This window comes from Spinacia oleracea, chromosome 6 (assembly GCF_020520425.1).
Source record: "Spinacia oleracea cultivar Varoflay chromosome 6, BTI_SOV_V1, whole genome shotgun sequence".
Lineage (NCBI taxonomy): Eukaryota > Viridiplantae > Streptophyta > Magnoliopsida > Caryophyllales > Amaranthaceae > Spinacia > Spinacia oleracea.
Window position 1 is genome coordinate 70,767,136 of NC_079492.1, and position 26,130 is coordinate 70,793,265.

A 26,130-nucleotide genomic window follows, 5' to 3' on the forward strand; every position below is an offset into this window, starting at 1 on the left:
CACTTCGATTGTCCTCAGTTGCATCAGTTCTACACAGAGGAAGCCACCCCTTATTCAAGCACATCAGTATGCTGACAAGCCTAACCATCTTCTAGAAGCTATGACATCAGCTCTAACTACCTATCCTATATTTTAGGAATTCTGTTAGAAGTTTGTTAGGTGATCTCAGTTGTAATAATGTTGCACTGACAATTGTAATTGCTGATGTGTAAGTTTGTAGCTCTCTCATTGGTTGGAACACATCACCAATCACATTGTATTTATAGTTTACTCAGCTGCTGTAATTCATTCAATTCATTCTTTCAGAAATAAATAAAATTCTCTCTAAAGTTTTCTGATCTCTTTCTCTTTCAATGCTTACTGATAATCAGTTTCAAGCAACAAACTCAACCTAATGGTGAGTTCTAACACCATGTTTTTATAATTTTTACGAATACAAAACTAGAGACATTAATGTCCAAACATTTACATTGGCATGCGTGAAAAGGTAAACTGTCCCCTTATTTCAAAACGGATGGAGTAATTAATACACAAGTTATGTGTTTTTTATACAGCAATAGTTTTTTTTTTTACGCACGGCCGTGAGAATCGAGCACAAAGAGTTCATGGGCACAAAGTTATCTAGGGATGTAGTACACAATAATTCATCTGAAAGTTGAACAAAAGTAAAAACAGAGTAGATAAAAGTAGTATCTATTTTTTATTGACATTGTATTGAGGTAGGACAAGATTTGAATTCACAAACAAGCAATTGAATTCAATCACTGCCACTAAGTAATCACACAAAAGAAATTACAAAAGATTTTGTATAATTTGTATATGGTAAAAGCAACATATTAATTATAGTTGCTATTACAAATGATAGATTTGGCGGGCAGCTTCAGTGAGAAAAAAAAGAAAAGAAATGAGCACACCTCTGCCTATCATAATCCTGGCTTATTAAACCCACACAGTTCATACTTGATACTTCATGTACTGCAAGCGCGAATATTACTTGAATTGTACACGACTCGAAAATGTTTGACCAAACCTCCAATTAGCAGGAATTACATTATTAAAAGTTTGTGTTTGGCCATCAGTAATGGTGACTCTGAAGGACAAAGATTGTCCATTAAGGTAAGCTAATGACTGCCAATTAGCCCCCCAGTTTCTTGACATACCCATCCAGTTTGTTTTCGATCCCTTTATCGATACAGATTTAATGGATCCTGCTCCGCCTACATTACTAATCAATACAAGCTCAAAGTAGTCTCTTCCATTGATGCTGAATCTAACTCCTCCTCTCTTTATACAAGGAACCCTGCAACAAAATAATAAACTGTTCAACATTTTGAAAAAATAGTGAAAGTTTAACCTGATTAATAAGTATGACAACATTCTAATCAAATAAAAGGTTCAAACCTTTGGAACATGACAGGAATGATTCCACCTCTATAGATGCCAATCTTTTCCCAGATAGGTTGTGCCATGTCGAAGTGCTGGCGAGGTGGGTTACACCAGCCTCCAGCATTGTTTGGCAATGCATAGTTAGGAGGGCAGAAGTTTGTGGCTGTAATAGTGACAGAAGTTCCTTTCCTGCACCACTTGGGATCAGTCTTATAGTCGCACATGATCTTATAGCATTGCCCACAGGCAGCACCGTTGTTGAATAATGCAGTACTCAGAGCCGCAGTACTAGTCCCATAGCCATTAGAGTACAGGTTTCCGTACCCACAAGCTCCCCCTGCATAAAAATATAAACATTCAGTCCTATGTCACTTTAACCTATTAATTTTATCACCTAAATATTTTTGTACGTGCCATTTATTTGACTTCATTATACAAATTATGTTATGTAACTTTTGAATTCTAGCTTAAAACCGAAAATTGAAAACTGAAAATAGACAATGACATACATGATATTGACTAATGAGTAATGAAGTAAATAGTATACACGTACCCATGGTTCCAGAAGCATCACTACCGCCATAAAATGTGGCATGAGCCTTTTGCCAGCCCGAAGCCACAAAGGCGTGAACACTGATGTTTAAGAAACATAATCCTAGCAAAATAGTAGATATGGCTAATGCTAATTTGCTCATTTTAGTTAGCTTCAAAAACAGAGAAAGCGGAAGAAGCTTATTGAATAATGAAAAAGGTTAATAGAATAGAGAATGAATGTTGTTGTATTTTGATGAAATGACTGTTTGAGTAACACTTAGTTATATAGGCGACTAAGGCGAGTTGTGTATTAGCGGTAGCCAAGTACGTAGTACAACGTAAGTCCATAGTAACAACCTCACATGGAAGTGTGGAACGAATATAGCGGTAGGAGAAAGGTCTGATCAATTAAAAACGTTTTAAACTAACAACTGCTGTGTTTGAAAATTGAAGTTAAACACCAACTTCTTTAAATTATTAAATTATCTTTCCAAATTAACTTTTTTTTTCCCAGTAGCATGAATTCTGTTTATGCCAAATTTCGTCTAGGGGCGATCTTTGGCTTAGGTCGACACTAACTAAGCGATAATTAAATAAGGGAAGGCAAAAAGAGACACGACACAGAGAAGTGTTGACGCGAAAAACCCAGGAATAAGGTAAAAAAACCGCGGATAGCTATGAGGCTATCAATCCACTAAGTTTCCTATATGATTGTTTGTATCTTATTCTAGAAATCAATGTGACAAAATATAAATAACGAATACAAGAATGATTTGAATGCTTTTATGGCTTGAGAGTATGAGAGCTTGAATTCACGTGTCCTTCGCTTGTCTTCGTCTTCGTCCTTTTATAGGAGATTTCCAACGGTCTAGTTGGTTGAGAGAATCCCACAAAGATAGGGATATCTTTGTCGCACGTCCCTTTGGTCTTCAACTAACTCCACGTTTCTCGCGCGTGCCTTGGACTCGTTCCTGCTGTCATGACGGCGCTGCCCATCGTGGGCTTTAGGTTAGCTTATCTTTATGGGCCTGCCCAGAGACGACGTGTCTCTACGTCTTGCGCTTTGTCGTCTGTCCTTCGTCGTCTATGCCTCGTCATACGACGCCACGTCGGACGTATCTCCCTGGAACTATGGTTACCTGCGACACGACAGAACCTGGTTGACACGACATGATCAAACGTTAGTGCGGTTATGTCGTTAGTCCAAAAAGTGGGATAACAGTTTGCCCCCAATTGTGAATTTGCGGAGTCATACAGAGCGAAAGAAACAATTCAAATTTAAAAAATAAAAAACCGTCTTCAACTGCCTAGTTCGTGGGACAAAACCGTTCAGAATTCCGGAGTAATAAATATTGATTCGCGACATGCAATAAAGTTCTTCACACCAAGATTTTTCAAAAACATTTCTAGATCCGAAAGCCGGAGAGAGAAGAGGGAGAAAGTGAAGTCGATTTTCGCACTGAGTTTGCTCGATTTCAGGTAAAATTTGCTTTCTTTTTTCGATTTTCTTGTAGATTTCTGTAAGTGAGATGGGTAGATCTAAGTCGGTTGTGGTGAGAGGAAAGGGGGAGTCGGGATCCACTCGGGTTAAGTCCCTTAACCCGATATATTCTACTGTGGTGGACCCGGCGGCGTTTGTTGAACTTGCTGGTTTGCCGCCGTCGGCGGAAGTGAAGATTCCCGGCTCGGACGAGGAAGCCTTTGACTGTCCAGAGGGGTATGTGGTTATGTATGAGTATCCTTTCACAATTGGCTTCAAATTCCCTTTCACTCCTCTAGTTAGGTCCTTTATCGAGGTTTTCCATTTGAGCCCGGGTTAGTTGATGCCCCAGATATGGCAGGTTTTCACGGTGGTGCACGGAGTCACTGCAAACTGGCGAGCGCCGTTTGATCTGTCTGACTTGATGTATACTTACGACCTAGCGCTGCAGAAGTGTTGTAGGTATACCTTGGTCACGAAGAAGGGGAAGACGAACTTAGGTGTTGGTTTAGGTGTGAACGACAGGGGTTGGCAGAGTCGTTTTGTCTTCGTAGGCAAAGATTCTCTGGGAGATAAAGGGCGGTTTCTGGTCGAGGGATGGACGACGGAAGGTAAATGTGTTGTTTTGTCTTTGTTTCTCGTCGTTTTACTGAACGTCGCCTTACTTGGTTTTGTTTTGCAGTTGTCAAGGCGTCGTCGTTGACTGAGTTGAACGCTGATTCTGAGGATAAGTATCAGAAATTCTTGGGTTATTCTGTCGAGGATAGGTCTTTTAGTCGTGACGGGGAGTTTTTAGACGATCAAGAGGTGAACCGGTCAGGCGACGTCGTCGAGGAGGAGGAAGTAGACGAGGAATCAGGTCAACTGACTCGTCGTCGGAAAAGGTTGGATTTGCTTGAAGAGGTAGTGGCAAACTCGTCGTCCGCCGAAGGTGAAGTAGGTGATATGGCTGACAACTCAGGTATTTGTCGTTTGTTTATTTTGGGGTTTGTATATATTTTTTGTTTTTGCTTTGGATAGTGTTTGACCTTGATCTTTTGTATTGGGTGTAGAGCACACTTTGTCGTCTAGGCCTGTGTCGAGGATGTCTCAGAGCGAGATTCAGGAGCGTGCGAGGAAGCGATTGAGGTCGTCCTCGACTTCTGGTGGACAAGGTATGACGGTCGTACCTCGGTTTTCTGCGATAGGTTCGTCGGCTGAGACGCCTGTCGTCATAGGAGCCGAAGGCTTTCATCCGATTGCTTCGTCGTCGCCCCCGCAGCCGTTCAAGGCGTCGTCTGCTGCTGTCGACGTTGGCAAAGTGTCTGCTTCGTCGGCCAAGAAGCGTCCTACTGAGACGAATCCCGTCGAGGATACGGTTATCACTTTGCCCCCAGGCTTCTTGGGTGATGAAGAGGCGTCTGTTATATGGCCTTTCGCTGATCGCTTGATTTTGCCTACGACGTATCGACGATATCACGAGGTGGATCCTCTTCCTGTTGCGTCGGACGCCGCTGAACTTAGCCTGCGGGTGAGTTTTATTTAGTTTTTTCTTCTTTTCTTTTTTGTTTGCAAAAGATGTGTGTTGTGTAAATCTGTTCTGGCATTGGTTTTGCGCAGGCGTCGCAGGCTGCCTTGGCTGTGCGTAGGCAATGTTCGTTGCTGTGCGACGATGTGACGAATGCGAGGCAGCTGGCGGCGACGGCGAAGAAGGCGGCCGTGTCGTGGGAGGCGAAGTGGAAGGCTGCTGAGAAGAAGGTCGTGGACCTCGCTGCGGTGGTTAAGGCCAAGGGTGATCAATTGAAAGGTAAGGATAAGCAGTTAGCCGACGTGGCTAAAGATTTGGAGAAAGTGAAGGGAGAGCTGGCCTCGACGACAGAGGAGTTAGATGGATTGAGGAGCCTGTACGACGCCCTGCAGGAGGAGGCGAAGGACGTCGAGGCTCTCGCTATATGGAGGAGCGGGCGCAAAAGATGTACTCCTGCTTGATTGGGGAGACTAGCATTTGGCCGTGTCAGAAGGAGGTGGACGACTACCTGGCCAATGGCGGTACCTTGGCTGATCTGTCGGTGCCCGTGGTGGATTCGGAAGAGTTAGCAAAGACGGCTGACACCGCCGGTACTAAGGCGACAGAGGTGGACGCTGCCTTGTTGGTGGTGGACGCGCCTGTTCTGTAGCAAGAGGGGGAGGTGTTAGCTGTTGGGCGCGAAGAGGAGGCTCTTGTCGTCGTTTCTCAAGACGAGGCGTTGGGCGTGGCGTCGGTGGAGGTGCCAGTCGTGGCTGACGTCGTCGTGCCCCCAGAGCAGGAGTCAGAGCAGGAGATCGTGGCCTCTACTCAGGAAGAAGGGATGTAATAGTTTGTAGTTTTTGAATTTCTGTTTGTTTTTGTGTTTTGTTTGTGAATTTCCTTACTTGTCGTCGATGGCGACGACGAGGTGGTTAGGATGACTTGTGTTTTGTTTTCGTGTTTTGGATGTTTTTACTCGTCGTCGGTGGCGGCGGTGAGGTGTTTGGATAATGTTTTGTGTTTGAATTTCGGAAGTCGTGGCCTCAGGGGTCGCGCAATTTGTATTTTGCTATATAAGTGTGTTCCTCTCTTTTTCTTACTTGTATGTTTTTTGTGACTTTTGTGTTTCGAAGCTTTTGTCGTGCGTCGTGTGGCATGTGTTTTACGGGTAACAAATATTGAAATGGTGGCATTATATGTATGTAAAACCGTACCTGCGTCGGTTGCTCGTTGTTAATCACTTGGGATTCATTTTCTGTCATGCGTCGTATGTTATCTTCTGCAAAAGAAAACATGGGTTGCTAGGAGGATTGGCCGTTGGGGATGCCAACGGCCCTCCGATGCCTAAGTCAGTAACAATTCCAAACAAATAAAGCGAAAAAAAATAAGGAAGAAGGTAGAAACGATGGTACGACAACTGATAAAATTGGCTACGACGGATATTTTAAAAGTGATAGAGTTTAAGATGTGTAGCGTTCCAGCTTCGGGGGACCGACTTGCCGTCTTTGGTGACGAGCCTGTATGCCCCCTTTCCGACGATTTTATCGATCAAGTATGGTCCTTCCCAAGCTGGCGCGAGTTTACCTGCGTTTAATTCTTTTGTGTTTTGGAACACTTTGCGCAACACCCAGTCGCCCTCCTGGAACACTTTTACTTTGACGTTTTTGTTGAAGCATTTTGCCACAATCTGTTGTTGCGACGCCATTCTTATCAACGCTGCTTCTCTGAAGTGTTCTGTGTTGTCGAGGTTTTCACTAAGTTCGACGTCGTTCTGCTCTGGTGTCATGAGTCCAAATCGTGCACTGGGTAGCGTCACTTCAGGGGGTAGTACTTCTTCGCACCCGTAAACGAGTGAGAAGGGAGTTTGTCCCGTCGCCGTCCTAGGCGTCGTCCTGTTGGCCCATAAGATGGATGGCAGCTCTTCTGCCCATCGTCCCTTCTTATCGTCCAGCCGCTTTTTTAGCGACGCGATGATTGTTTTGTTGCTGGATTCCGCCTGTCCATTTGCTTGGGGGTATCTTGGCGTTGACGTCTTTAGCTCAATGTTCCACGTCTTGCAGAAAGCCCTGGTCTTGTCGCTGATGAATTGGGATCTGTTGTCGCATATGATTTCTGATGGGACTCCGAATCTGCATATAATGTTAGTCCATATGAACGAACATACCTCTTTGTCTCTTACCTGTTGGAACGCACCTGCTTCTATCCACTTAGAAAAATAATCCGTTAGAGCTAGCATGAAGACCTTTTGTCCTGGGGCGACGGGTAATTTACCGACGATGTCCATTCCCCATTTCATGAAAGGCCACGGAGTTAAGGTGGGGTGTAAGAATTCAGATGGTTTATGTGTCATACCTGCGTGTCGTTGACATTTGTCGCACTTAGCTACGTACCTCATTGCGTCTTTGAGCATCGTTGGCCAATAGTATCCGTTTCTTTTGATTCTGGTTGACAGGCTTCGTCCTCCTTCATGTCCGCCACATTCTCCTTCGTGGTATTGCTTTTGTAGTCTTTCCCATTCTGTTTTTTCTGCGCATCGCATCAACATTCCGTTCGCTGATCTTTTAAATAGTATACCCTGCAAAATAAAATATCGTGAAGCTTTGAAAAGTATTTTCCTGGCCTCGAGCTTGTCATCGGGTAGGGTTTCATGTGTTAGGTAGTCGAGGATGGGCTTGGTCCAGCTGTCGGTGTTTGTGGTTGATAGGACGAGGCTGGCATCTTGTGGTATGTCTTTTTCAATAGCGGGTGACAATAGGTGTACTAGAGGTATGGTCGAGAATGGTGACTTTCTGAGTGCGGATCCTAGGTTGGCAAGGGCGTCGACTTGCGTGTTCAAGTCTCGTGGAACTTGTTTAATGGAGAGGGGTTTGAATTTGGAGGCTAGCTTTTTTGCTTTTTCGAGGTACAAGGTCATTTTCAGGTCTTTAGCCTAGTAGTCGCCGTTGATCTGGTTGACGATTAATTGTGAGTCGCTAAAGATGTTGAGTCCACTTGCCCCCAATTTTTCAGCTAGCGTCAATCCGGCGATTAATGCCTCGTATTCTGCTTCGTTGTTTGTCGCTTTGAAGTCGCAGCATATGGCTTGTGCTATCATGTCCCCTTGTGGTGACTTTAGCACGACGCCTAGACCTGCACCGCGAAAGTTAGACGAACCGTCGACGAAGAGCGTCCATATCTCTTCTACGTTATTGATGAGTTTGACTTCGTCGTCCGCTATTTTCTCCAAGTCGGGGCTAAAGTCTGCCACAAAGTCTGCTAGTGCCTGCGATTTCACCGCCGTTCTTGGTTGGTATTTGATGTCGAAGCTTCCTAGCGCCATCGTCCATTTCTCCATTCGACCTGTTAGTTCTGGTCTACGCATCACAGACTTGATTGGATAATTAGTCATCACCACTATTTGGTGAGTTTCGAAATAATGCCTTAGTTTTCTAGCTGCAGTAACGAGTGCTAAAACGAGTTTTTCGAGGGAGGAATACCTGGTTTCCACTTCTAGTAGTGACTTACTTATGTAGTAAATAGGTAGCTGTTGCGTTTCGTCTTCTCGGGCTAGGACCGCGCTGACTGCTGTGGAGTTGACGGCTAGGTACAGTTGTAGGACTTCGCCTTCTTTGGGTTTGGACAGGAGGGGTGGCGACATCATGTATTTTTTGAGGTTTTGCAAGGCTGCTTCGTGGTCGTCGGACCAGTCAAAACCTTTATTTTTGCGCAAGACGTCGTAGAATAGACGACACTTGTCCGACGACCGCGAGATAAAACGATTTAGCGACGCCACTCTTCCTGTCAAGCGCTGTACCTCTTTTATGTTCCTGGGGGATTGAATGTTGATGATTGCGCGCACCTGGTCGGGGCTAGCCTCAATTCCTCTTTGGGTGACGATGTAACCTAAGAATTTCCCTGCAGACACTCCGAAAGAACATTTAGTTGGGTTAAGTTTCATACCGTATTTTCTCAATATGTCGAAGGATTGTCGTAGGTGTTCGACATGGTCGTCGGCCTTCCTTGATTTTACTAGCATGTCGTCGATGTAGACCTCCATCGTGTCTCCAAGTTGGTCTTTGAACATTTTGTTGACCAATCGTTGGTACGTTGCACCTGCATTTTTAAGACCAAAAGGCATGACTTTATAACAATAAATTCCTCTGTCTGTTACAAAAGATGTTTTCTCCTGGTCGTCTGGGTGCATAAGGATCTGGTTGTATCCGGAGTAGGCGTCCATAAATGTTAGTAGCTCGTGTCCAGCAGTGGCGTCGACCAGGGCGTCGATGTGCGGCATCGGGAATGGGTCTTTAGGGCATGCTTTGTTGATGTCTGTGAAGTCGATACAGACTCTCCATTTTCCGTTCTTTTTACTGACGACGACGACATTTGCTAACCAATCTGGATACTTGACTTCTCTGATTTTCCCGGAGTCTATCAGTTTTTGGACTTCTTCATCTATGATTTTATTTCTCTCAAGTGCGAATTTTCGCCGTTTCTGTTTCACTGGTTTGAAGTTGGGGTCGACATTGAGTTTGTGGGTGATGACGTCTGAACTGATTCCTGTCATGTCCTCGTGCGACCAAGCGAAGCAGTCCGAGTTTTCTCTTAGGAATGACACTATCTGACTTCTGATGTTGTCAGGCAGCGACGCTCCGATCCTTACTACTTGGTCTGGCTTTGCCTGATCTAGTATAATCTCATCGATCTGTTGGTCGTCGGGGTCATCTACCGTCGACCCTGGCTGTAATTGCTAGATGGATGACTTTGATGGTTTCAGCGCCGTTTCATAACATTTCTTTGCGTCCCTTTGTTGTCCTTTGATTTCCATGACTCCCCATTTGGTTGGGAACTTGATTAACTGGTGGTATATCGACGGCACCGCCTTCATTTTGTGGATCCATGGTCGTCCCAAAATGACGTTGTATGCTGATGGGCAGTCGACGACGTTGAACTTGGTCATCACATTGACACCTTCTGCGTACGTAGGCAGCGATATCTCTCCTACTGTTCGTAGCGATTCTCCACTGAATCCTACTAGGACTGTCGACCTTCTGATTATACTCTTTTTGTCTAGTCCCATTTCCTGCAGAGCCTCTAGGAACAATACGTTTGCTGAACTGCCGTTGTCGATCAATATCCTTTTTATGAGAGCGTTGCCTATTGGGAGCGATATGACTAGCCCGTCATGATGTTCCTGTATTGTGTCGGTTGAATCTGAGTCGTCGAAGGTTATTATCATCGCTGCTAATGACTTGTCGAGTGCTACTTCGTCTTCGGTCTGCCCCTCTTTGACGGCTTCAGATTCGCCCCTGTTGATTTTTTTAGCTGCAGAAGAAGTTAGTCCACATATATCTGAACCACCAGAAATAACGTTTACCACTTTTTCGAACGTGGGCGGGGCCGGTCGGTCGCCGCTTGGTGCTGGGTTGGGTTGGGAGCTGCTATCCTTGTTGTACGTCTCCTTTCCTTTGTCGCTCAGTAGGTCCTTCAGGTGGCCTCTTTTCAATAGATACGCCACCTCCTTTTTGAGGGAGATGCATTCCTCGGTTGTGTGGCCATTGTCGCGGTGGAAGTCGCACAACCTGCTCATGTCCTTCGTAGAGTCTGGTCTGTCTCTCTTCTTAGGCCATCTGACGGTACCACCTACATTTTGAAGGGCGTTTACCACGCCTCCGATGTCGACGTTGAAGCCATACTCGGAGATGGGGGGATAAACGACCCGTTCATTCCTGTAAACACTGTTAGTATCATCATATTGATTGACATTTTGTACCTGACTCTGGCGGTTGTATGGTTGGTGTCTCCAGCCGTTGTTCCTTGGGGTGTACGACCTCCTGTCGCTGCTGCCCCCTGTTGGTCGCTGAGAAACCATTCGTGTAATCTCGTCGTCTTCAATCCGCATCTGGGCAGTAGCCCTCGATCTGACTTCTTCGAAGGTTGCACAGGGATATTTGGTTAGTTCCCGGTACAGCTCCGAGTTGGGGACGAGACCTCTCTTGAATGCTTCGATGGCTGTCCTGACATCACAGTTTTTTATGCTAATTTTTTCACAATTAAAACGGTTAAAATAATCGCGTACCGACTCGGTAGGTCCTTGGACCAACCGATAGAGGTCACTTGTTTGTTTCTCCAACTGGCGACTGCTGGCGAATTGTTGGTAGAAGTCGTTGATGAGGTCGGACAGGCAGAAGATAGATCCAGGTGTTATGTTCATGAGCCATTCCAGGGCTGCTCCGTCGAGGGTTCCTCCGAAGGATTTGCACATGACGGGCTCGACCAGGTCGTAGGGGATGCCGATGTGCCACATTCGCTGCTTGTAGAAGTTGACGTGTCGGTATGGATCAGACGTTCCGTCATACAGGGTGGTCCAGGTAGGGAGTCGGAGCTGGTGTGGTACCGTCACCCTAGCGATCGCTTCACAGAACGGCGATGCTGCATACCCGTCGGTCGGCTCGGTTTCCACGGGCGTGGGTGCCCCCGGCAGTTTGGTCATCAGCTTCATCATCAACGAGCATCGCTTCTTCATGTGATTTTCCATCTTATTTAGGCGCTTGGTGACGGGGTCCGATGTTGCTTCATCCTCTTCCCCATGTGGCTCCTCGCCGTCGGACAGGTCCTCAGAGTCGTCAGTCATCTCGAATATCAACTTCTTCGGTTTTGCACCTGGCTTGTAACGCGATTGATACTTGGTACTTTTCACAGATTCGAGCTCCTTCTGGAGGTTTTCAATGGAGGCCCTTTCTTGGGCCAGCTCTGCTTGGGCCTTCTCGTAGGCCGCTTTCATTTCTGCGAGCGTCATCTCTTCAGTAGTCATGGTGTGTAGGGTGATTTTGTGTGAAACCTAGTTAATGTCCCCACAGACGGCGCCAAACTGTTTATGCCAAATTTCGTCTAGGGGCGATCTTTGGCTTAGATCGACACTAACTAAGCGATAATTAAATAAGGGAAGGCAAAAAGAGACACGACACAGAGAAGTGTTGACGCGGAAAACCCAGGAATAAGGTAAAAAACCGCGGATAGCTATGAGGCTATCAATCCACTAAGTTTCCTATATGATTGTTTGTATCTTATTCTAGAAATCAATGTAACAAAATATAAATAACGAATACAAGAATGATTTGAATGCTTTTATGGCTTGAGAGTATGAGAGCTTGAATTCACGTGTCCTTCGCTTGTCTTCGTCTTCGTCCTTTTATAGGAGATTTCCAACGGTCTAGTTGGTTGAGAGAATCCCACAAAGATAGGGATATCTTTGTCGCACGTCCCTTTGGTCTTCAACTAACTCCACATTTCTCGCGCGTGCCTTGGACTCGTTCCTGCTGTCATGACGGCGTTGCCCATCGTGGGCTTTAGGTTAGCTTATCTTTATGGGCCTGCCCAGAGACGACGTGTCTCTACGTCTTGCGCTTTGTCGTCTGTCCTTCGTCGTCTATGCCTCGTCATACGACGCCACGTCGGACGTATCTCCCTGGAACTATGGTTACCTGCGACACGACAGAACCTGGTTGACACGACATGATCAAACGTTAGTGCGGTTATGTCGTTAGTCCAAAAAGTGGGATAACAAATTCCCAATTAACTTTTGCGTGGATTATTCTTCAAAGTACTGTAACGAGTTTGATTAGTGTTCCTACACTAGTTTTATTTAGATGACTTTTTAAGTTTTATGTTCTAACTTGTGCTACACATGGGTTAAATTTTAAAAAAAAACTCATTCCCTATCTCGATCTCTTTTCTTACATATTTTCGCTCTTTTAGTTCAGTTTAAAATTCTCTATTACATAATTTGTATATCTCACTACAAGAAATTGTACTATTAACGACGGAAAATCCCGTCGCGAAAGGTCAATAATCGTTGATTAACGACGGGATTTCCTGTCGCGAACCCGTCATAAAAGGGGGTCGTCGTTAATAGAAATCCCGTCGTAAATTTGTCGTAAACCCGTCGTAAATAACATTTGCGACGGTTATTCCCGTCATTGTTTGGTTGTTATCCCCGTCGCAAATGTCTTTTACGACGGGATTTTTGACCCGTCGTAATTAGTTGTCGTTAAAGATACAAATTCTTGTAGTGTCTCTTGTGTCACTTTTTTCTTTAAGTTCATATTTGAAATTAGTAGATCACTTTAATTTTCTCATTTAAAATAAGATTAGAATTAACCAAGAGGAATAAGTAGCACACACATATACATGTATTGTGGGACAGAAGATTTAAACTCCCTCCCTTCAACACAGTGGCATATCTTGAACCATTTTACAGGATGTCCTAACGACATAGCGAAAGACCACCTTCTTTCCCTAAATACGACCACAAAGGGCATCTAAGGCTAATATGTCTCAGCCTAATCTATACATTAAGCTAGTCGACTTAATAGAAATGAGGAGACACGTCAACCTTAAGGGTATGGGTCACTATCCTATGTGTTTGGGCTCCCAATTGATTCTCAATTGGGCCACTAAGTCCAAAGCCCAATGGCTCTAAACAACAGCATCAAACCTACCAATGGCTAGTCAGCCATCCATCAAGGCCCACGGCCCAATAGCAATAAATGACCTATGGGCATTTATCGCCTTAAGACTACTCTTCTAGAGAACTTCTCTCTAGAATCCGAGCATCATTCTTACTTAGGCATCGGAGGGGCTTTCCTCGGAAACACCCCCGAGGCTAGTGACTTTGCTCCTATGCAGGTGAATTCGGACTCGATTCATTCAAGCAAGCAAGATCTTCAACACATACGAAAGGGCCTTCATTCGAAGCCCATTGTTTCCATCTTTACAACACCGGAACAATTTGGCGCCGTCTGTGGGGAAGAACACTTCAAAGCCTTTGAAAGACATTAACCGCCTCTTTCTGCAAAATGGTTAATGATGTTATCAACAACAATGATGACGATATGATAGTGCGGTCAGATTCGGAATCTGACGAAGAGGAGCACCCTCAATCGGTGGCGAGGTCACAGCCAAGCAGAGCTACGACCGCCACAAACGCAGGACCTCCGATTCCAACTAGGGAAGAGCTCACTGCGGCCATGACCATCATGCAAAACTTCCTCTTCAATGAGAAGCAGCAAGGATTGGCAAAAGACCGCAGAGAAGAGAGGAGGACCAGGCGAAGGCTGAACGAGCAGCCCAGTGTAGAAGTGTCCAGACCCGAACGAGAGCTCCTTCCCTTGACAGGAACACACCTGACGTCGAGATGGATGGAAAGCACGTGGGACACCCAAAAAAGGGCACAACAACAACCAGATTGGTTTGCAAAACCATCGCCTACTCCAACAGCTCTCCAAAGCGAATCGACTACTCGTAACACTCGGATCCGAAGCTCGGTGCTCAGCAGGTTGAGGCCCTCGGTCCACTCAAGGTTAAGACCCTCGATCCATACGAGACTCGGGGTAGGCGAATCAAGCAGATCTGGCGAACGACCCGAGGTCAGTAGCCGAGAAAGAAGAAGAGACAGTAGGCATGATCGAACCCCTAGCCCCCATCGTACGCCCGAACGTTCTAATCACAGAACCTCGGCGAACGAGGGCATCAGGGCTAGACTCGGGAAAAGAATCATGACTCCCACGTCATCCCCTTTCTCGGACGAGCTGATCAAGGAAGAGATACCAAAGGTAAGACTGCCAGCACACTTGACGTATAGCGGAATCACGGATCCAAAGGATCATGTCATCTCCTACGAGCAGCAAATGTTCTTGAGTCCCTACTCCGAAGCATGTTGGTGTAAATATTTCCCAACCACGCTAACCGGAGTGGCGGGAGAGTGGTTTAGATCGCTGCCGAAGGGATCGATCAAAAGCTGGAAGAAGCTGAAAAAGAGATTCTGCACACAGTTCGTGAGCAACAATCGCCCCGAGCGAACCACGGCAGAACTGACCTCAATCCAACAAGAAAGAGACGAAAGTCTAAGAGAGTTCATGGCCAGACTCATGAAGGAATCAACAAACATACCAAACTTACAGCTAGATGTGGCCATCTTCGCCTTGAAGCACGCACTCCAGGAAGGGAAATTCCGTGATAAGCTCTCGATGAAAAACCCCTCCAAAATAGCCGACGTGCTCCAAATGGCTGATGCGTTCATCAGAACCGAAGAGTTCAACAAAGCCGCCGCAAGGTTGAAAGGATCGTCGGATCCGAGAGACACAAAAAATACCCAGAGCAAGCCCGAGGGCGGCTCAAGGAAAGGGAAGGAGAAAGTAGGAGTTAGAGAGATGAGCCCGAAGAAAGACGGGAGAAGGGGTGAACTTCAACCCAGATACACTAACTATACTCCACTAACTCTGCCCCGAAAAGAAATCTTTAGCCTCAACAGAAATGATGAAAAGTGGAAACTACCTGGGAAGCTCAAGTCCAACCCAGCTCGGAGAAACAAGAACAAATGGTGCGAGTTTCATGATGACTTCGGTCACCACACCGAAGAATGCAACTCGCTGAAAGACAACATTGAGGACCTCGTTCGCCGAGGCTACCTGAAACAATACTTGTTAGACCGAAGGGAGGAAAAACAAAAGGCCGCAAGTGGCAAATAACACGAGCAACCCCAGAAGAGGGTCTACGAAGCAACAGGGCACAAGAAGAATGACATCCTAGTGGTGTTCGGGGGACAGAAGTCTGGCCAGGCCAGCAAGAAACACCTAAGAGCTCTCACCCATCGAGTCAACTTCAGCGCAGTGGGAGACAACCAACCACACCCCCCGAACATGACCTTCACTGCCGATGATTGCTTCGGAGTCCAGTACAAACATGACGATCCTCTAGTCATTTCCATGGACCTCAATAACCACAACGTACACCGAGTGTTGGTCGACGGAGGAAGTGCCGTCAACATCATCTTCAGAAACTGCTTCGAGCAACTGATCCTCGAGCAGTCAGAGGAAGCATTGACGAAAGTCAGTTACCCCCTGATCGGATTCAACGGATCCGCAGCTATCCCTCGAGAAAAGATCACCTTGCCAGGCACAGTAGGCGAAGGCCAAGCAGCAAAAACCCTTCGGGACGAATTTCTGGTGATGGACTGCGACTCCGTATACAACGTAATCATGGGAAGAACCATGATTCACAAGATGCAGGCAGTCCCCTCCACATACCATCAGCTGATGATATACGTCTCGGATGGAGGATTCGCCGAACGAATTAGAGGTGATCAAGAGGTTGCGAGAAGAACCTGCCACACCGCCGTCCAAAAGCCCAAATTAGGAGACGGTTCGGAGGCGGAGAAAGATGCTCCAGGAGAGGAGAGTGAGGCAAAAAGGAGAAAAGCAGGCATGAGCAGCTTATCTCCCGCAGAGGTCGATGCCCGCCCCGAAACCCTGTCTCCTGAACCAGATCAGGAAATGGAGGATATCTTCCTCGAAGAAGGTTCAGACAGGAGCGTCCGAATAGGCAAGGGCCTAAGCTCGAGGCTCCGAATCGATTTGATCCAACTACTCAGGGATCACAAAGACATTTTTGCATGGTCAGCAGCAGATATGCCAGGGATAAATCCGAAGCTGATTTGTCACAAGCTGGACGTCAACGCTGAAGCTCGGCCAATCAAACAAAAGCAGAGGAATTACTCCTCGGAGAAAAACAAAGCCATCGCCGAAGAGGTGAAAAAGTTGCAGGAGGCCGGATTCATCGAGCCATGCATGTACCCAAAATGGTTGGCCAACGTGGTGATGGTCAAGAAAGCGAACGGCTCTTGGCGAATGTGCGTGGATTTCACAGATCTGAACCGAGCCTGCCCCAAAGACTGCTATCCCCTGCCAAGGATAGATCAATTGGTTGACTCCACCAGCGGCCATGCACTACTCAGCTTCATGGATGCCTTTTCAGGCTACCATCAAGTGTTCATGCACCCCGACGACAGGGCAAAGACAGCATTCATCACGAGCGCAGGAGTGTTCAACTACAAAATGATGCCTTTCGGCTTGAAAAATGCCGGCGCCACCTACCAGAGGCTAGTTGATCACGTCTTCGCCGACCAGAAAGGGAGGAATGTCGAGGTCTATGTGGATGACTCCATCGTAAAAAGCATCAAGGAGGAAGACCATGTCAAAGACTTGGCAGAGACCTTCGGAAATCTGAGGAAATACAGCATGAAGCTGAACACAAAAAAATGTGTCTTCGGGGTGAAGTCAGGGAAGTTCCTCGGATTCATGGTGAGCGAAAGAGGAATCGATGCGAACCCGGACAAAGTCCAAGCGGCGTTGGATTTACCCGAGCCGAGGACCAAGAGAGACGTGCAGAGGCTAACCGGCAGGTTAGCCGCACTAACAAGGTTCATATCAAAAGCCTCGGACAAGGGAGCCCCCTTCTTCAAAGCACTAAAACCAAAGAGCCTCCCCGGGGGAGAAGTAGAACCAGTCAAGAAAAAGGGGGTCCCGAGGAAGGTGGATCCCGAACTGATATGGGAGCAGGAGCAAAAAGAGGCTTTTCAGCAACTCAGAGCCCACCTAGCTCAACTGCCGACACTGGCCAGACCAAAGGAGGGGGAAACCCTGTACCTATATGTCGCAGTCAGCCCTGGAACCGTCAGCGCAGTGCTTCTTCGGGAAGAAGAGAAGAAGCAACAGCCAATCTACTTCACCAGCCGAACACTCACAGGGGCCGAAACTCGGTACCTGCTCATCGAGAAAGTTGCATATGCAGTGGTGGTAGCTGCACGAAAACTGAGGCCATACTTCGACTCCCACCAGATCACAGTACTAACTGACCAACCGCTCGAGAAAGTACTCGACAAAATAGAGAGGTCAGGAAGATTGGCTGCCTGGGCCTTCGAACTATCAGAGTTCGGCATCAAATATCAGCCGAGGACCGCCATCAAAGCACAGGCGTTGGCAGACTTCTTGGCCGAGTGCTCATACCAGGAAATGCTGGATGATACGAAAAGCACTTGGGAGGTCTTCACTGACGGATCTTCCACAGTAAACGGCTCAGGAGCAGGAGTTGTACTAATCCCCCCAACGGGGAAAAGCATAGAGTATGCATTGAAGTTCGGATTCAAAGAAACTAACAACGAGGCCGAATATGAGGCCGCAATCGCAGGGATAGAGCTTTGCTTATCCCTGGAGGCCGAGCATGTTTTCCTCAAGACTGATTCCCAGCTTGTAGCCAACCAGATCCGAGGGGAGTATGAGGCCAAGTGGCCCAGCATGACAGCTTACTTAGCAAAAATTAAGTCCTTAACGTCAAAGTTAAGATCCTTTGAAGTCATTCTCATCCCCCGAGGACAAAACACGCAAGCAGACGCACTGTCAAAACTCGCAGCTCAACACTCATCGACCTAAACAGGTCGGTCCACGTGGAAGTTCACCAAGAGAGATGCATTGACTTGCTATCCACCACAGTATGCAGTTTACGTACCGAACCCAGCTGGATGGACGCAGTAATTGCATACAAAGAAAGGGGAGAACTTCCCAAAGATAAGCTGCAGGCGAGAAAACTGAAAAGATTCAACAAGTGGTTCATCATCAGCGCCGAAGGAGAGCTCATGAGGAAATCATTCTCCGCTCCGCTGCTAAAATGTGTGGGTCCAACAGACGCTGACTACATCCTAAGAGAAATCCACCTCGGGATATGCGGAAACCACATCGGAGGCAGGACATTGGCACACAAAGCCCTTCGGGCCGGATACTGGTGGCCCACTATGGTTTCCGAGGCAAAGCAGATGGCAAGGAAATGCGAGAAATGCCAAAAGTTCGCACCAGCTATCCATCAACCAGCTCAAACCCTACAATCAACACTGTATCCCTTACCATTCGCACAGTGGGGGTTAGATATCATTGGTCCCTTCCCCTCAGCTACGAACCAGAAGAAGTGGTTGATTGTAGGAGTCGACTATTTTAGCAAATGGATCGAAGCTGAAGCTGTCTCCTCCATCACCGAACCTCAGGTCCGCAAGTTCATATGGCAGAACATCATCACAAGGTTCGGCATACCAAGACTGATGGTCTTCGACCACGGGAAACAGTTCGAAAACACCCCGCTACAAAAATGGTGCAAACAGTTCGGCATACACCTAGCTTACTCGGCAGTTTGCCACCCACAAAGCAACGGGCAAGCCGAAGCTGCTAACAAACTCATCCTCAACGCACTCAAGAAAAGAGTCGAGGATGACAAAAACAAGTGGTTAGAAGAGCTACCCGGAACGCTATGGTCCCTTCGGACCACCGAGAAAGAAGCTACCGGGTAAACACCGTTCCACCTTGTATATGGATCCGAAGCTGTCATCCCTGTGGAAATCGGAACAGAAAGCTTGAGGATCCAGGCATACAACAGGTATGATGGGCTCCAAGGAGAAAGCAACAACCAACTTCTGTCCGAAGCTCTCGACCTACTAGACGAAGCTCGGAAGGATGCGAGGACACTCAACGCAGCTTATTTGCAGAGGGTCAACAAGCATTACAATCGAAGAGTCAACGCTAGACCCCTAAAAGTCGGTGATCTAGTACTTAGAAACGCCGCCTCGGTTCTGAAAGGACGGATCCATGGCAAACTCTCAGCCACCTGGGAAGGACCATACATCATCCATTCCGAAAAAAGGCCAGGCACGTTTATGCTGAAACAGTTAGATGGAACAATCTTGAAGAACCATTGGAATACCGATGTTCTCAAGAAACGTCAGCAGATTCCTTCTTCTGCTCGGCCACGATAGGGGTATCCGAGCCAGGAACAAGGTCGGCTTCAATCGCCTCCATCACCTTGGTGATATCCTGGATCTCGATCCCTAAAGCAGTAGACGGCTTCAGCGGAGAGGGGATGGTATCTTCCTCAGCCAACGGTTGATCCACGAGCGGCGGTTCCACAACCACCACACTCTTTAACTTCTGCCCTGGCAAGGGCATGAAGTGAAGGAGATTCTTGGGAGGAGGCATGTCTTCCGAAACCATTTCCTACAAAGAAAGCGTTCAAAGATCAGCTTCGAAAAAGGGAAAGATGGACTACAAGAAAACTCCAAGTCAGAGCAAATACCTTCTCCGAGGACTGAGAATCCTTCGCCTTCTTCGGATGCGCGGAAGACCTCAGAAGAGTGCTACCCTTCCTTTTCCTTTGATCCTAAAAAGGGAGACCAAGGGTCAATAAATTTAGAGGAAGACAAAGGAGGAAATAAAGAAAAAAAAAGGGGTGAAGTACCCGGTTCCTAGATAAAGAGATATCTATCCGAGCCGGAGATGAAACCGAAGGAACGGCACGCGGCACAGCGTCAGTCCCAGGACCCTAGAAAGATGGTCCACGACCAAGACGTTAGCCGACGGCCAACCAAAAAGAAAGAAAAGACAAACAAAAACCAAGCCTATAGAAACACTCACCGGATCTGAAGTTGTCCTCAAATCAGGAAGCACGACCTTCACTGGAACAGCTTCGGGAGAGGAGGCATAATCCCACGGATCAGCTCGAACTTCGGATATCCGAGCAACACCCGAAGGAGACAACACGTAATCCTTCAAACGAGGATTACGAGGATTCTCTTTCCCGAACTTGTAATCAAGAGCCGAGTCGTGAATAGTCTTCAGATCCAAAGAGATGACCAAAATCACAGGATCAAGGCAGCTAAAGCCGTACTCTGCAGAATCAAAGCACAAAAACGAGTCAGTAAAACGAGGGAAGAAGGAGGAGGACAAACTCACTGAAACACGGTCCCAGCCGAAAGACACCTACCCCTGTCAAAAATCCTGCTGAGACCGGCGACAGCAAGAATGTCCTCCCGCAAGATGTAGTTGAGGTTCGGGAGCTAGCTAGACGGCAGTTTGTAGTTGTCCTCCCAAGCCAAAAACCACGGGAGGAGATCCACGTAGTTGTGATGGTTCCGATCCGGAGCAGCCACGCCTCCCATATCAGGATCAGGAGTCACAAACCACTTCGGAGGGCGATAAAAATTGGGATGCTTCGGATCCGTCGGCACGCGAACAAGCAACCACTCCGTCTTCCAATTATGGTCAGAACTGAGGTAAGGGTATGCCGTAATATAGTTCGGCTCCCCTCTCCTTCGGGACTTTTTGTTGATGATGGTCCACCAACCATACCCATCGCCCTTGGAAGCATGATTGAAAGACAGATCGTGGAGATCCCGAAAAACGGCGACAGAGCAGGGAAAGTTAACAAAATCGCACACCCATCTAAATTCGATGATGTGCCTCATAGATTTGGGTGTAAGTTGGGCCAAACTGATGTTGTACGACACCAGGAGCTCGGAAATGAATGGATCCAAGGGAAAACGGAGACCGTTCTCCAAGTGATGAGTGTACACAGAAATGAACCCCCTCGGCGGATGAGTCACCCGAGGACGCTCCTGATCGGGAAGCTCACACCAGTACCCCAAGGCGTGCTGGATTCCGTATAGCTCCTCGGCCCTCCGATGGTAGTTCCCCAGCTTCGCCTCCACCAACCAGTCACCACTGACCGATTTCTCCAACGGACCATCGATCTTGGTGGTCTCATGCAAGATCGGGGCATACTTGCCCTTCGGATCAGCTTCAGTCCAATGAACTGGAAACTCAGGGTAAGGACGGCGTACACCCGAAGAACCAGCTTTCTTACCAGAAGTAGCGCGTTCAGACACGCCAGACCCGCCAACAACACCATCTTTGGAAGCGTCCCAACCAGTCGAACGCTTCTCCACCGGCCTCTCCGAAGGCCGACCCCTTGAAGTTTTCTGTACCCTTCCCGAAGGCACATCCTCCCTCTCACTAGAGGAGCCAACGACGAACTTACTTTTGCCCTTATTCTTTGCCATGGTCGCGAATTCTTGGTCTAGGGTTTAGATTGAGGAGTAGAAGAAAGAACGAAGAAGTAAGGAGAATTCAGAAACAAATTACCTTTTTCCAAAGCGGAATTCGCCGATAAAACGAACGACACAAGTTCCCGAAGTCTAAAGCTGGCTGAATTTCGTAGATCTGAAGAAACTCGAAAACCGCAATCGCCGGAAAAAGAGAGGAAGTTTGTCTAAAAGAGAGAGAAAGTAAAGTTTGAAGGAAGTTTAGAGCCCGGTATTTATAGAAAAGGGAAGCGTATCAACTTCTTTTCAACCCACGATCTCCACGACACAATGCAAGTCCCAACACTTGTCATCAATGCAAATCATCCATTTTCAAAAAAGAGAGGGAACTTTTGGACTTCTGACAATTGGAAACCCACCCATTTAATTCTAAATGGACCGGGTCTGGGGGGCATGTTGTTTGGGCTCCCAATTGATTCTCAATTGGGCCACTAAGTCCAAAGCCCAATGGCTCTAAACAACAGCATCAAACCTACCAATGGCTAGTCAGTCATCCATCAAGGCCCAAGGCCCAATAGCAATAAATGACCTATGGGCATTTATTATGCAAACACTATAAATAGGCCGCCAAGGCTCACATGCACCTCAAGGTACGTCCAATTTATCGCCTTAAGACTACTCTTCTAGAGAACTTCTCTCTAGAATCCGAGCATCATTCTTACTTAGGCATCGGAGGGGCTTTCCTCGGAAACACCCCCGAGGCTAGTGACTTTGCTCCTGTGCAGGTGAATTCGGACTCGACTCATTCAAGCAAGCAAGATCTTCAACACATACAAAAGGGGCCTTCATTCGAAGCCCATTGTTTCCATCTTTACAACACCGGAACACTATGGATCACCTGCCTATATAAATGGGTCACCAGCCAATATATATATGTAGTTCCTCATTTATTGTCCATGGTACGTGAGCCCACAATCAATGTAGAATACATTACTGTACTTAGAGAGATATCAACATTAACTAACTTAAACATAAGAGGAAGATCCTCGAATCATCCCCAAGCTAGTTAACCATATCATTGTACAGGCTATCGTCGACACACAAGACAAAGAAGATCAGATCGGCAAAACACTAATCCAAATCCTCAACCAGAACAACTTTCAAGATCGAGTTCACTTATATAATAGAGATTCCAATATATATACGTCATCAAAAAACCATATTGGTTGTTCATCGATCTTTTTTTTTAACACATAGCCATCCGATTTATCGGAATTTATCTCCAACTACGTCCGGATTCATCTTATTTCACACATCATACTTATAATAGGTGAGTCTCCCAATAAAGGATTTGTGATCAAAAGCTTAAGATTGCAATTTGATACTTCCTACATCGTGTAAAAAACAGAAGAAAACAAAATGAAGTTAAACTAACTTGTACCGACTGCCTATCAATCCTGGATTTATGGTGATTACTAAACTTAAATATTAGACAAAACAAAATGAACAATCTAATTTATTTCAATAATACGTACTATTAGCAATCATTGGTTTATACTCCTTTGTCTCTTAATACTCGCACCGCTTTTCTTTTTGTACCGTCCCTCAATACTTACACCGCTTCTATAAATTTTAATTTATTATCAATATTATATTATTTCTCACATTTACCTATAAACCTACATACACCCCTACTGCTTACAAAAAATCATTTAAAAAATTCACACCCCCACTACACACTCCCCACTCCCCAACCCTTACACATTTCCCTCTAACTATATTTAAAAAATACCCCATTATCAAATAACACCCATAAAATTAATTAGTCAATTCAAGTGACTTAAATTCCGTATCGGTCAAACCGGTGCGAGTATTAAAGGACGAAGAACGCACGCTATAATGGACCGAAGTTAGTGATTATATATTGTGATGCTAATAAAAATAATAATAAACTAAAAATTTAGATTGCGAGGTGCCATGTTTGGACTAGAGAATGAATGTTGTTGTATTCTGATGAAATGAATGTTGGAGTAACGCTCTTTATATGGGCGACTAAGGCGAGTCATGTGTATTTGTGTTAGCGTGTAAACATCTAGTACTAGTCCTTTGTTACAACCTCACATGGAACAAATATTAGTGGTAGGAGAAGGAACAAATTAAAATGTATTTAAAATAAGAACTGCAAAGTTTAAACTTTAAAGTCAAAACCCCAACTTTAAAGAATCGAAGTATCTATTCAAAATAAATTTGCATATGGGTTTGAAAGAATTTTGTAACAGTTATGAAACGGACTAACAAGCACAATGTTAAAACATTATGAAATATAATAAAACTGAAAATGCTAATAACATTAATGAAACGAGGATAATATGTTTTGATCAGTGCTAAATCTATAATCTATAACCCTTAAAAAGTGGGAGCAATCCCTTATGAATAGTAACATGCACCTACTTTATTTTATTTTTTAATTTTTATATTTTTTTTATTTTTTTTTAATATGTTGAGTAAAGTGGCTAGCTACATGTCACGGATTGATACATATATACTTCCTCCGTATTTAATTAAATGATACACTTTTCTTTTTTGGCTTTATGATCCCCACTTTCAATTATATTAATATTTTTATCCTTTTTTGTGGTCCCTACACTTACTGACATCATTTTTTAACTACAATAAATCATTCACTCACTACCTCATTTTCCATCTTTAATAAATTCAACTCACTATCCTAAAACTACGTGTCGGTTAAATTGTATCATTTAATTAGATACGGAGGGAGCATATAAATGAGAGAGATAATAATTGTAATGATTAGAGAATATAATGGACAATGCTAGGCTTCAGATGAAGACTCTTTCGTAGTAAAGGAAGATCTAGCTTGTTCTTGACAGTATTTGGGCTTAAAGCATCTGCACACAAGTAAGTTAACTAGCCTCGGGGGTGTTCAAAATCATATTTATAGTGTTTGTGTAATAAATGCAGCTGAGCTTATTACAAATGGACAATGGCTCGTTTTAAGAGGTGTAGAACCTTGAGAGAGATGGTTGAGTTATGTTGAATTTTAGCCAAGTTGGGATATCATATCCCAAATATCCAAATTGTACGTTGATTAATATGTTCACTTTTGTGGCATCAAAGCACAATAAATTAATGAATATGACTATTTCATATACTCATAGGGTGCTAGAACACCATCGTTGCCAAATTTTAAATTTCCAGCCACAGCCAGCTACTAGTATGGTTAAAAAAAAGAACATGCCTCCTACTCTCCCTTTACCATATTAACCACCACCATTTTCTTTCCACCAGTGTCCCTTTATTGCATCAGTGCGCCCTTAGACTTACATCAATGGCGAATTACTTAGAGCAATGGCGAATTAAGAAAGTATAGATAATGACTCGATCACTAGTTAAAACATAATGTAAAATTAATTAAAATTAATTAAAATTAGACTCCCTCCACCGGCGCCATTACCTTAGAGTGATAATTGTGAAAGAGGGGAAAAAGGAATGAGTTTTCTTTTCACTGATTTCAGTTTGGTTAATAAAGATGTTTTTCCTAATCGTAAAAGACGATACAAACAAGCTGTATGTATTATCAGAAACCTTTGTTCAGGCCGCCTGACAAGAAAGACCGCTTTCTTGGCACGCGGGCTGACATCAAGATTTTTATTAGAAATTATTTTAAAAAGATTATTTTTTTCGAAAAAATATTTTCAATTTTGTTTTTCGGTACTAACTAAACTAGTATAAAACATAACTAAACGTAATGAAATCATAACTAATTGAATAACAAAATTGTTAAGGTATAAAGACAAATAGTAAACTTATGAGTTGAATAGTTATGAATTTTAAACAAACTTATTATTAACTAAAACTCAGTTTAGCATTACTAAAACTCATAAAATCGTAACTAATAAGTTCCAATGCTTAACTAATTGGTTCCATTGCTTGACTAATTAGCTTCAATGCTTAGCTAATTAGTTTCAATGCATAACTATTTGGTTCCAGTGCTTCACTAATGTGAGTGGGGCGAAAAAGGATGAGCGCACTTTTCCTAAGAAAACGGCTCAAACGAATAGTTTGTAGGAGTTTCAATGCAATCATATTAAGTATAAGAGCGGAACTAAATGTGAGCGTTAGCTTCTTTTTACTAGTCTGTAGGAGTCGCCATTCAGTTTTACAACTACATTAAGAAAACTAACAAAACCCGGTTATTTTGATGCACCAGTAAAGCCGAAGCTAAAGCAAACGCATTTGACCACAACGACCATAAGTTCCCTGGTGATCCATGTTATAGAGATCGCTCAACGTACATCAAGCGGAGTAGAGATTGAGAGTTTAGAGGGCGTTTACTAATACGAGGAGTGCCCAGTATTAGCCCATGCGTCGATCCTTACTAGCTCAACGTGTCGACGAACGGGACATGAGTTCGACTACATTACTAATCCGAGTTGGTTTTAATGCAAAAATAATTAACTTAAACAACGTCAAAAGGATGATTTAGATTGATCAAAGGTTCCTAGCAATAACAGATTTGCCCAGGAATATCTGATTAGTTGTGATCAA

At 45.1% G+C, this 26,130-nt stretch overlaps 2 protein-coding genes across 2 annotated transcripts; both read right to left on the reverse strand.

Moving 5' to 3' along the window:
* Nucleotides 1-677: 677 nt before the first annotated feature.
* LOC130462616 (expansin-A11-like) lies at nucleotides 678-2,291 on the reverse strand. Its single transcript, XM_056831289.1, has 3 exons — nucleotides 1,940-2,291; nucleotides 1,402-1,723; nucleotides 678-1,300 (listed from the first exon to the last, which is right to left on the reverse strand). The coding sequence occupies exons 1-3, from the start codon at nucleotides 2,079-2,081 to the stop codon at nucleotides 991-993; spliced, it is 774 nt and encodes a 257-aa protein (XP_056687267.1). The 5' UTR covers nucleotides 2,082-2,291; the 3' UTR covers nucleotides 678-990.
* A 7,324-nt stretch (nucleotides 2,292-9,615) lies between these two features.
* LOC130463254 (uncharacterized) lies at nucleotides 9,616-11,679 on the reverse strand. Its single transcript, XM_056832331.1, has one exon. It carries the CDS (start codon nucleotides 11,677-11,679, stop codon nucleotides 9,616-9,618), a length of 2,064 nt encoding a protein of 687 aa, XP_056688309.1.
* Between the last annotated feature and the right edge of the window lie 14,451 nt (nucleotides 11,680-26,130).

Excerpts from the sequence above, each read along its gene's own strand:
- LOC130462616 (XM_056831289.1), bottom strand. The coding sequence starts at position 2,081 with ATGAGCAAATTAGCATTAGCCATATCTACTATTTTGCTAGGATTATGT. Across the intron at positions 1,724-1,939 it reads TGATGCTTCTGGAACCATGG|GGGGAGCTTGTGGGTACGGA; the intron begins GTACGTGTATAC and ends ATTTTTATGCAG. Across the intron at positions 1,301-1,401 it reads ATTCCTGTCATGTTCCAAAG|GGTTCCTTGTATAAAGAGAG; the intron begins GTTTGAACCTTT and ends ATTTTGTTGCAG.
- LOC130463254 (XM_056832331.1), bottom strand. The coding sequence starts at position 11,679 with ATGACTACTGAAGAGATGACGCTCGCAGAAATGAAAGCGGCCTACGAG.